The sequence below is a fragment of the Convolutriloba macropyga genome, chromosome 9 (genome assembly GCF_964194025.1).
Source record: "Convolutriloba macropyga chromosome 9, txConMacr16.3, whole genome shotgun sequence".
NCBI classification, from domain to species: domain Eukaryota; kingdom Metazoa; phylum Xenacoelomorpha; order Acoela; family Convolutidae; genus Convolutriloba; species Convolutriloba macropyga.
In genome coordinates, this window is record NC_134476.1 from 36,311,101 (window position 1) to 36,323,983 (window position 12,883).

General features: G+C 32.9%; 1 protein-coding gene across 1 annotated transcript in view; it reads left to right on the forward strand.

Moving 5' to 3' along the window:
- The window catches only part of LOC142346203 (uncharacterized), a 139,137-nt gene that overhangs the window by 57,872 nt on the left and 68,382 nt on the right, over positions 1–12,883 (forward strand). Inside the window, exon 13 of the mRNA XM_075398714.1 lies at positions 11,626–11,824. Coding sequence (XP_075254829.1) covers positions 11,626–11,824 — 199 coding nt within the window. The remainder of the gene's footprint in view (positions 1–11,625; positions 11,825–12,883) is intronic.

Consider the following 12,883-nt stretch of genomic DNA (forward strand, 5'->3'; position numbering starts at 1 on the left):
ATAGAAAATTGAGCGCTGAAAAAAGACAGCTGAAAACAAAATGGATCAGTAAGTAAAGAATATCACTAGCTCAGATATGTTAAGGGTTTCTTTTTGTTCCACAATTTTAATGAGTGCTACAGACGTACCTACCTATTTTGCCTGCTGCAACATCAGGCTGGTTAAAAGTTTCCTGCAAAAACACGCGGCTTTGAGTTGTGAATGGAATTGGACAAAAGACGGAGACTCGATTGAAGAAGCAAAAAATGTTTTTTTGTCCCAAATTTTTCTATTGCTTTTTGGTTCTCTTCTTTCTTGCTTCGTAGGGTGTGAATTTTCCTTGTAATACTTGTTTTGTAAAATAATATAATTTTTTTTTAGATTCAGAATTATGCTTAACAATATACTAAAGGATGTAAATAAGTTTCACGTGTTTATTTTGCTCTCCTCATTCTCACCTGATGTAATCCTAATTAAATTGCAAAAAGTTTTTTTGCAATCTTGGTATTTGTTTCTAAATTGATTAATTTCAAGTCTTTGCTTTTCTCCTAATTCTATCTTTTTAATTGTTTCCTAACTCCTATTTTGTCAAAAGTCGCCCAAACAAACGAATAAAAACTTGATTATTGTAAAAACCGGAACCTGCAGTATGTACATAATTCATTTGAGATGTACAGTTTTAGGTTTTTTTGTAAATAAACTTGTATAAATGGTGAATACTGTTTTGAAAATTGAAGTACTTGGGATATATACTGGTGAGGCTGCTGTCAGTATTTGTTTGTATAAGTACTAAAAGAACATCAAGAAACATGCAGACTTGATATAGACCCTCTTGCGAGATCATTAAAAATTTAAGAATGTTAAAATTAGCGCGAGGTACAATTCTACGAACCAATGGAAAGCCGGAGCCCAGTACAACCATCCCAGAACTCAGCTGCTTAAAACCCTTCTCTAACTTGAAACAAACGTTTTTTTCTGGAAATCCACATTATTCTAGAGCAAATTAACACCTTTGTTAAAAGTTTGCAAAATTATTGAGGTCTTGGTTCCTTTTAACTTTTCGTGAGATTTTGTGGACTTTTCGTGAGTTAAAACACAATTATTTCTTTATAAATCAGTAGCTATGAAACGGAAAGCTTGCATCTGTAACCGCTCTAAATGAGCCAATTATTAGTTCTAATACTCTCGGCTGAAAATTTCACTGTGAAACAACCAAATAACTAGTTAATTGTCTTAATTATCTCTTTAAAGAAATAATTTCTCATCTAAACTAAGTAACCTTTTGAAATCAGTGTCTACTGATAATTTTTTGCAGACAAAAATCTCAATTTTTCCTTATGTATAACTAGGACTATTGTACCAAAAATTGGAGTATATATATTGGATTAGAGCAATTGCTTTGGGAAAATTGTTGCCACAATAAAAAATTGCTGATCTAAACTTTTTGCTTCTCTTTGACTGAAAAACTAGAGCAGGAATTATAGCGTTCAATTGAGCTACGTTTTCTGTTATACTGAATAATTAGCTGTTATTTTGTCAGTTGTAAGCGGTTTACAACGTACTCTATGTACGTCGGTATGTTCCCAACTGAGCTCTCATAGATTTTGATAGTTTTCCCACTATCATCGAGAAATCACAATTACAAGTTTTGAGAACTCTGCTTCTTTTGAATGTTTTAAACCCATTCTTATCTTCTGGAGACACATTCGTAGGTAGATTGTACATTAATGTAAACCCCTCTCCGTTTGAATTGATTCTCCAATCATACTCAGGGCCGCAACAATTTTCCCATTATGTTTTTACGTTAATTTAATCTCTAAGTGTTGTTAACGCTCAAGTTTTAATCGTTTGGGATTGCAATTGCCCATAGTTATGAGTTAGATTTTAAAGCTTTCGTTGAAGAAAAAAGCAATTCTCGAATCAACAAGTTTCGACAAGAAATTTAAAAAAAATTTGAGCTTCAAGATACAGAAGATGTTCAAGACTTTGTTCTATATTCAAACACCAAAACGTCCGTCTTCGATTTGATCTCTCCCTTTTCTTACATTAGTTTGTTACATCTAGTTTAATGATTTATACGAAAGGGAAATAATTGGTATACGCGGTATTATGAATCGAATTAATGCAAAAAGTTAGGTCCTATTGTGTATTTAACATCTGAGAAGGAACCTCCCTCCCCCACTATGATCTGTCGAATCATATTCCGACCAACTTACCCCGTGTATATTTTTCAAGGAAATATGTAAATTAACAAACATAACCACAACGTTAAACATCTACATGTTAAAAATATCAAATGACCATGACCAACTTATTTTTCTATTATATACAATGATCCAACAAAGCTGATCGTATATGCTCTCATATATAAACCCAAGACGGCTCGTCGAGTCTGGGCTCAGATGAAAATGCTCTAAGTTGCCTCTCGAGGTTGTCATGGAAATTTCATCAGATTTCAGATAATGATCATTACATCACTTTAGTGGTTTTAAGGATTCATGTACTACTTGTTCACTAGCATTCCTTTTATGCCAAAACACTTCCAAAATTAACTCAGCTTCAGTGAAAACAGCAGCATCGAAATTGCTCCAATTTTGTGTTTTCTCAGCAAAATTTTTTTTTCAACTGAACAGCTACAAATTTTCAATAAGTTTTGTTTCAAAACATAGAAAAGATTTTATTACATTATAGAAGCAACTTTTTTAAAATGGGCCGAGTAATTTTCGAAAAAATCAAAGTTTTTCTGTTTTTATTTACAATAAAATTGTTTTTCATTGCTCTTATCTCTAAATGCCAAAAATGAATTTTCTTGTTTGCGTTGAATTGATTTGCACGTACAGAACTTTTTTGACATTCGTTTCCTAAGTCACAATTACAAAGTGTCACTAATGAAGTCAACAATAGAGAAAAAATTTTTCTGTATTGTTTTCTAGCTAGCTTCACACGTAGTTCTGTTTTTAATGTTTTTGTTTGTACAGTCTCATTCATTTTTATTGAGTAAATTTTTGTTTCAAATCATGATTTTTATATACTTTATGAAACAAATCTTTTGAAATGGGCCATGTGAAAATTAAAATGTTGAAGAAGTTTCCTACTTTTGTAACGATTTTAACTTTAAACACGGAAAATTGCACCTTTTTGTTGATTACGCTGAAGTTTTTGGCTTACTGACAATATTATTTGAAAACCGCTCTCGAAGTCACCAATATGACTCACTATAATAAAGAAAAAAATTAACAACACTTTAAAACGTAGTTGTCTTATTTAACTGTCGTCTGATTATCCTCACTTATGAAAAAAATGTTTCTCCCGACGCATATCAACCATTTCATACTCTATAAATCATTGTTTTTATATTCAGCCAAAAAATGAAAATTCATGCGTAGCACAAATTTGCGACAATGTTATTTTAGAAACAAATTCGTTTAATTTTTTTTTCTTTGAAATGCTAAGACAGAAAGACATATCTTTTCCCGTTTTGCCTTGGACCGTTTCCGTTTCCGTTGCACATTGGCAACCTTTGTTTTGGAAGATTTGAGAAATCAGCCAGGTAGTTTTGAGAAAATAGTCTCCGACATTTACTAGTAAAAAACGTTTTTTTGTAACTCTTAATTAAACAAGCAATTGTTTTTCCTCTCCGTTGAGTTGATTTGCTTTTTGACATAATTCCGTGAGCATTTGTTCTCAGAGTTTGAAAAATGATTCGCTTAAATATATGAACTGGTGACTCTATGGAAAATTTTGACATAATGAATTTTGTTCTTTGAGAACAAATTTGTCCTGCATTTCATTCGCTATAGAAATTACATGTTTTTACTATTTCCAGTTTGGCATTATTTATTTTTATATGAAAGAAACATTTGAATGGTTTATTTCTAACAGTAAATTAGATAAAAACGGATTCAATTTTATGATTGAACAATGATACATCACGAGACATCCGAAGATGAGTGCATAATTTATCCTCTTCGCAAATGTTCGATTCAAGTCTGATTATCCTCTTCGCAAATGTTCGATTCAAGTCTGCAATTTGAATAAACAAGACTCAAATTAACCAGATAAGATTATTTAAAAGGCTAGCTCCTGAATTAGGTGAAAAATTTATTAAAATTATTACTTCTTTATTTTTCGTAAAAAATAACTGTTAAATTCCTCGTTTCAGTTGTTCTTGATTCGAATTTTTCTTGTTTCAGACGTCAAATAAGAGTATTGATAGGTCCCATTGTATTTAGCGTCTGAAAAGGACCCCCACCCCGAACGATGATCTGTCGAATCGTATATCGACCAAGTTACCCCTGGTATTTCTTAAGGAAACATGTAAATTAACAAACATAACCACTACGTTGAACATCTACATGTTAGAAAATTCAAATGACCATGACCAATCATCAGAAATTATTTCTTTTTGTATTATAAATAAAGTGAACCAACAAAGCTGATGTATATGTTTTCATATACAAACCCAAGACGGCTCGTCGAGTCTGTGCTTAGAAGAAAATGTTCTAAGTTGCCTCTCGAGATTTTCATAGAAATTTTATCGGATTTCAGAGAATGATCATTATATTACTTTAGTGCATTTAAGGATTCATGTACTACTTGTTCATTAGCACTCTTTTAATGCCAAAATGTTTCCAAAATGAACTCAGCATCAGTGAAAACAGCAGCATCGAAGAGTGCTCCTGTGTGTTTTCTCAGCAAACCTTTTTTTCAATTGTCAAACTGCAACAAATTGTCAAAAAATTTTTTTCAAAAGATAGAGCAGGTCTTAATACAATATTAAAACAACTTTTTAAAAATGAGCTTAGTAATTCGAAGATGAGTGCGTAACTTATCTTCTTCGCTAATGTTCGATTCAAGTCTGTCAATTATTTCATATCCGCAATTTTAATAATGAAGATTCAAATTAAACCAAATAAGATTGTTAAAAAGACTAGTTCCCGACTTAGGTGGAAAAATGATAAAATTTTTGTTACTTATTTTTTAAATAAACATTACATAACTGTTTGATTTTACATAGGTTGCTTTCTGTGGAATTTTTCTTGTTGCACTTAATCTTGTTTCGAATTTTTCTTGTTTCAGAGTTAAATTACGAATTGTGTCAATCGAAGTAAACATCTAGATATAAAACATTTTTGCAATAGTATTGGTCAATTCTTTCTTATTTAACAATTTTTTCACTGCTGATATAATGGCGTTTAAACATACTTTTGGCTTTGAGATTGTACGGCAATGTGACTTCTGTTTTTCCCCTTATCTCCATTTTTGCACGAAGACCTTTGAAATTCAATTCTTATTACAAACATTTTTGTATGCAGTTGCTCAAATCTCTCAAACGCAACTAATGATTTTTAAGACTTTGAGGTCATTTGTTTTCTTGAAGTGAAAATGATTTTTTTTTGGATTTTGCGTGTTTTCATGGTTCTTTCGGTTTTTCGTTGTTCTGTTACATAGTCTCATTTTATATAGTCTCAACGGCCCTTTATGAGGCACATCTTAATTAGTTTTATTATTTTATTTAAAATCCGACGGCTTGTTTTTATTACTTTGGCAGTAATTATTTTTGAAAAAAGTGCTATCAATTTTTGTCGTTGTTCCGTCTTCTATAGTTTTTAGCGTTCGGTCACTTGGTTAAAATATTGGCAGCTATATTTGCATCAATTTTAGGGATTTTTTTATTGTAAAACATTTTTGAATCTTTGAAACGACTCGTTTTGAAAAAGAATATTGATTCATTGGGCTCTGCAATTTGGCGGATTATGTCATTAAGTTAATTATATGGATTCCTAGCTGAGAATAGTATTGAAATGAATAGTTCTAAAGGTGGAAACTGAATGAGGTATAGTTTTAGAATCTAACAAACTTTAAATCAAATTAGAACACTTTCGACACTTTCAAAAATTTGTGTCAATTTCTATGTCATTTTCCTTTTTCTGTATCACTCTCGACATGCACCAGGTGTCAACGGCGGCTGTTTTTGGCATTTCACCGATTATGCTACTCATTTTTCTTAAAAAGTTATGCCATTGTTCAGCAAGTAACTTGAAACTGTTCTCTGGTAATTCAAGGGTTTAAATCTAAAAATATATACTATGAATAAATGAAAACAAATGGAAAAGATGCCACCATTTTCTTCGCTTTTTTCAAAAAAAAATTGATGTTTTTATTTTCTCAAACCAATTACGTTTATATAGGTTTGCATATAGCATAATTTGACGTCACAATTGACATCAGAAATATTTTACGTTTAGAAAAAGCATAGATGTTCAAACGTTATAGACAAAAAGCTATATTTTCCGCGATCTCTTCGTTTTCTTTGTGCTATTTCCCTTCAAAATTTCAGAGTTCCCCCAGTTTGAAAAAAATGTCTGAACAATAAGAGTTGAATTCTTCAATTGGTTTATTTAAAAAAATTGCTGATTAATTGTAAAGGAATTCATTTAAAGCTTGTTTGAAACAGTTGCTGAAGGCTTCGTCTTCAAAACTCGGATTTATGAAGGGTAACTTAATCCACTTCTCGGCACTTCTAGTTTTATAAAAACCCGACCTTAAAAGAGTGTTACAAGTCGAATCGAATGCGTTTTATGGCCATTTCGTTCATTCTCCCTTAAAGAAGAGCCTCCCGAATGGGTATGCCTTCTTCTCTCATCCGCTCTGGTGCATTACAATAGTTTAAAGAGGTTAATTGGTAGAAGGGAGATGAAAGGATCCAGTTATTAGCCAGGCAGTACTCTGGAGACATCTTGCATCACTTTGAACCTCATATTATTCATTCTGTACTTTTACACCCACTCACTCCCACGCATAGTCACCTTACCGTTAGTATACTGAATATTATGAGACAACTCCAAAACCCGCCGCGTCTTAAAATTTTAAAGACAAGGAATGCATTCGAATAAGATTGGGTGGAAAGATAGGAGATAAAGTGTTCTAGACTGGCCTCTATGGCTGGTTATGGGGGGGGGGGGAGGGAGGTATTTTGTATGAAACGTGTAAGAAGTTCCAACATGTACGCAAAGTTCTAATGATGAAATATGAAAGAGACTTAGGAAGTTGGTGGCTGAATTCCCTATTCTCAACATGCTATAATATATGAACCAACTGTGCAACTACATGCAAAATGTTTTCCATTGTGGATGATGTAAAAGAAAAAGAGTAAGTGTAAACTTGAAAAAAGCTGTAAACTTGAAAAAAGCTGCACATTTAAAATGATCATGTGACGAGAGATTCACTAACTTTGAATACAAAAAAAGCTGGAATCGCAAAGTTTTACAATTACAGTATGGTTTGGTTTGTTCTCATTCTCAATATGACTCTATTTTATGTAATAAATAATATATCTAATGACTACCCAGGTCTAGGTACAGACTCATGAAAAGACAATGCTCGACCCAAATTTACTACGAGAAGACCACACTCGACTCATTTGAGCTATGAAAAGATTTTAGATGGACTTTAAGTCATTCTTGACTTCAACTCGACTCAGATTTTTCGCAGAAGACTTTTACTGGACACAATATTTTACAAAAGATTTTAGCTCGACCCAATATTTGGGCTGGATTTAAGCTCGACACAATTTTTGCAGACAAAGTCGAGTTAAAGTCTTTTCATGGGTCTATCAATGGTCTTTTCATAAGTCTGCTATTTTGTCATTAAAATTGTTTGTGCAATATTGCATATAATGTAGTCAGCGTGTTTGCTCCTTCATTTTTTACAATTCAGAAAACCCTCTAATCCTTCAAAAACCTGCATTATTTTTTTAAAAAAGATAGTTCATATTTTGAAGTGGAAAACAAACTAAATAACGCCGAAACTGCTAATGGGACTAGGAATAATACACTTAAGCTAGCTGGTTTCATTGAATCAAGTAATGTGGTCGAGCTGCCTTAACTCTTTATCTTAAAATTTGATGAAAATCTTAAGGCTTTTGGTAGTTTTCCAACTGTTTCCTAAGTTGGACTGCTCTGGTGCAAAGCTATTTAGTCTTGCTCTGGCTCTGCTTCTGTATGTATAGACGCAAAAAAATTCGGATTTTTTCAAAAAAGAGAGACTTATGAAAAGATAAATGGCGGACCCATGAAAAGACCTTTGCTCGACTTTGTGTGTTATGGAATGACTAATGGTGGACCCATGAAAAGACCTTAGCTGGACTTTCTTCGTTATGAAAAGACTTAAGCTCGACCCATGAAAAGATAATAGCTCGAAATTAACTATGAAGCTCGACCGTGTAATTATAGTCAGTATTGGCCCCATCTACTAGACTTTTAAAGTCTTTTCATAAGTCGAGGCCTAGGCCTGGGTATAATATATATTTTTATAAATTAGTCATGCCACATCACAGGTATGCATAAATTGCAAATCGGCAGCTGATTTGCTCTCGTGGACTTAGTTATCATAAGTTTGCACAAGTAGGCTACGTCCTTTGTAACCAGTTTCCACAAACTTTTTTATCTTACCACCTGGACTTGAGTCTCAGAGCATTTCAGCGCTTAATCTGCATAATTCAATCGAAAGCCCAAATTCGGTTCAGAAACACTGCATATCAAGAGTATTTTAAGTTCCTTTTTATGCATTTTCATTATGATTATATTTAGGTCATTCAGTTTGCCTGTGCTGAATTTGTACCGTATTGTCAGAAAAATATAAATGCGTAAAAATGTAGTCTGCTCAGCATAACAGCTAATCATTCTAGTAGTATACTTGTCCTTTATTATAATTTAGCTTGTAGGTAATTACGCCAAAACGCATTTACCCTAGTGGTTACGACTTGTTGCGCAATTAAAAGTTATAAGTACGCAGGTGGAAGATCAAATCTCATATAAAGCAAACCATGTAGGCGGAGCTAAGCTGAACATTTTTTTCATGCAGTCAATAAGACTAGCTAGTTCAAATTGAGATTTTAACAGAGTATTGATAATCCAAAAAGTACAGTATGTCTTTTAACTGCCTGAGCTCTGATTTCTTCTGATTCTAACCTCCAGGCTTTCAACAAAATTATTGAGTAAATTTTTTGTAGCAAAAAAAGTTCTAGAAAGAAATTGCAAACACTTCTCGTTTTAGGTGTCGTTAAACTAATTTGTTAGCTTTCGATTTTTCTGCTGTTTTTGATTAAAAAACTACTAGTTTTTAGGGCGATAAAAACAAAAGTATATATAGTTAAGTTGATATTTTAAGTTTTGTTAAATTATTGCTGCTTGTCCAATTGTAGTAATGGTACTTTGTATTTTTTTCAAAAATTGTTTTCTTAAATTTTAATTTTGTAAATGATACTTTACTTTCAGTGACTTTAGTTCACTCTTTCGTTTCATTTTGCCCCTAAGTTTGGTTTTTCTTCAGTAGCAATAGATGTTTAATGCATTAGACATATTATGATTACCCTTTTGTCACATGCCTTGTCTTTTTCATTTGAAACATTGTTCCTTATTTGGAGGCTCTCAGCAGTCAATTAGACCACTATTAGTCCAATATTATAGTTTGATTTGTCAGTGATACCTGCTCTTTTGTCCTCTTTTAAAATCAAACATGAGTAATGCTGTTATAAGTTGCTTGTGGGTGTTAATTTGTACAAATTTAACCTTGTTTATAGCTTTGTTTTTTGCAGCAAAAAACTTTTTTTCCTAAAAAATTATCCAGTAATTGAAATTACTTCTCAGAGTTCCCGATAACTTGGATAACTTTAAACTAAATCGGGTGAAAGAGCAGCCAGATGAAAATTTCAATTTCAATTTTCTTTGCTCAAACTCGTAACAAAAGGACCTGTTAACTGTTGTGCAAACTGAAAATTGTAAAAACTCTCTTAATCGTTTTATGACAATTCACAAATATCCTGCGAGCTCATAACTTTTATACAGCTAAAGTTTCTGCTAATGTAAAACTTTTTCTTCATATTTTAATTTTTTGGTTACTAGGGACATTATTTAAATTTTTTTATTCTTTAAAGCTGCTCGTTTGTTGGTTTTTAATTGCGCCACAAAAGGGTTTCTATGAGTGTAACACCTGATACTCAGATTTTTTTTAAATTTTTAGTAACAAATTTTGCTTTTTGTTCGAAATGAGCCAAAATGTTAACCGTCAAATTTTTTGATAGCCAGTTTTTTCTTAAAGAGAATACTGATATTCAACTCTTTTGTTCAATTGTTTTTATATTCGTGCTTTATTCGGTAGCTGTAGATATCTATTGCCTTAACATACAATTAGTACTTCCCTATTGCCTTTTTCACTTGCATTGTCTTTCCAACCTGAAATTCATTCCGTGTTCAGAGTTGGGACTGTTATTCCGTTCATGTGTACTTGATGTACAACGTTTGATTGTATTTCAAGAATTACCCTGCTATGTTTTTTTTGTCTTGGCCCCCTTGTCAAATTTTGTGGCGATCTTTTGAACATGTCCTAGGATGTCAAGGTGCTCTTTTGGTAAGCAATTTCTACTACCTCAATTCGCTCCTGAATTTCTTTGAAGTCATTTTTACTCACCTCGGTCTGTGATAACAAGTCAATCTTATTGCAAATGGTCTGTGTAAGGTCAAATGTTCAATCATGTAACTGTAAGTTTAACGTCCACAGTAAGTTAGCACTTCCTAGTTTTACTAATTAAAAAATCTTTAAAATCGTTTTAAAACATTTGACGCAATATTACATCAACTTTTAATTAATTTTCGAAGCATTTTTTATACAATTGATTAACTACACTAGTGCTCGGTTCTGCGTATGAGGTTGAGAAAATACGGAAGTGTAACTTATCAGATACTAACTACAAAGTAAATATGATGAACACTATCCAAATTTCACGAGAAAAAGCAAGTCGTGAGGATGTCACCACTTTTTCACATCATTTCTCTGTTTCATTTGACTCGAATGAAAATTCAATCATCGTTGAGCTAAGCAGAAGCATGCTACATTTTGAAACAAATTTCTTCTTTTTTGAAACTTTGATGGATTTCATCATGTTTCTGTTGGGTTATCTGGTAAGTACCGTGCGAAATTTCTCAGATTCATACGGAGGACAGAGCACTGCTGTAGGGGATTAACGATAGATAAGCAAAAGTTGGGGTAATATTGCGATACAACTTCAATTTTTACTTTGTAAAACTATGTAATAACTTAGTTTTAACGTTCTGTATACAATTATCGATTGCATGTAGAAATCATTTTTGTTAGTTAGGTAAGTCATGTAAAAATAAATCAGAACAACCCATAAACTCAGAACGCGGTGAGTAAAAATAACCGCACGTATAATGATGAGCTAAGTGGTAGAAATAGGTAGTCCAGAGCAATAGTTTAGGGGATCAGCGGTGGAAAATTTATCTTTGAAATCTGATGGAAAAATTGGAGTTATAATGCACGAAAAAACACACATATTTTGAAAAAATATACGTATTTAACGTTCAGTATGAATTGAGAAATTAAACTGCAATTAAATTTTAACAGAGGTCGCTCGAACTAGATCATCATGAGGCTTTGTTTCTTGAATGACATTAAAGTTGGAGGTTTGATCTCAAAATAATGATAGAATTTAAAATCAGATTTTCAGTGTCTAGCTTTTTTTGTCTTTCTTTCTTTCTGGTGATTTTTTTAATATATTGTCTCAACCGTCTATTTTATGGCTATTTCTGAAAATGTTCAGGCTATATTTATGTTTTGGTATTTCAGATTCGCAACAGCGACCAAAGGCATTGTTCGGTTCACAATCGGAAAAACGATTTCCAGAGAGTTCGCCGGATCAGTTTTACGAAGGAGGGGGGAAGGGTCCGATTTTAGGACGTAGAGGGGGAACGTACCAGCTCTCTCATCAGTACTCCACATCCAGTCAACCTGCCACACATACTACCACAGGGAAAACGGTATCAAGGTTCGTCAAATTAATATTTTGGGCTGAATTTGAACTCGTTTACTCAGGATATTTGTCAGATCTGTATTTTTGGTACTAAGTGGCCTGCCTCATTTCATCTTAGCTATAGATTGTATCTTGTCTTCAAAGAGTGTAAGATTTTGCAACATCTCGAACCATTTTAAAATCGTGCTTAAATTTTCCTAAAAGATGCTACTCTGGTAATAAACGATTTCATCGGATAATTTCATGGAAACCAGAGGAAACTTAGAAGGCTTTACAACATTTGAACAAATCTTACTAGAAAATAATTCCAGGTTTGTTCGCTTAAAGCAGTACAATTTGTCACCTTATCAAGGAGCTAAATTCATCAATAACAAAAAACAGTTTGAAACACGCACGTGCAAGCTTAAAATGGCACATCTCTACAATGCAAGATTCTAGAAAGCCAATACCTTCTTGATATACAGTGCTCGATAAACTTATATACACATTATTTAAACTGAAGGCATTTTGAAACTTGCTAAGTGCGCGTTGCAAGCAAGGTTACGTGATTCCGCTACAGTCCCATCAAAATTCTATCTTATATCTCGAACTGCTTTGAGCCACTCGATTAATGCCTCGTTTTCTCAATAACTTCATTAGAGTCACATAACCTACTCTTCGAAATACCGCATCGAAATTGTGTCGTGCAAAATCATACAAGCAAAAAACAAACTAAAGTTTTCAGGCTGGGACCACGCAAGAAAGATCGAAAAATTCAATGCTTGCGTTTTTCATCACGTGTCAGTGTGTGCATTACGTATGGCAAATGTCGGATATAGGTTAGGGTTGTGAACTTTAAACGTGTGTGAAAATTTCTGACAGTATACAAATTTAGTTCAGTTTTACTTCAAGTTTAGTTTTTCCGTCACAATTTATCACGATGCGTGTTTTCGGGGCTAGCGTGAAGAATGGTGACAATATTTTTATATTTTTTTCTGAGCTATTAGTAACTCATTTCCACGCGCGTTTTTGTGCCGGTTACAGCATCTAATAATTATGAAAATTTCAATTGAAAAAGTCTTTTTGTTGAATAAT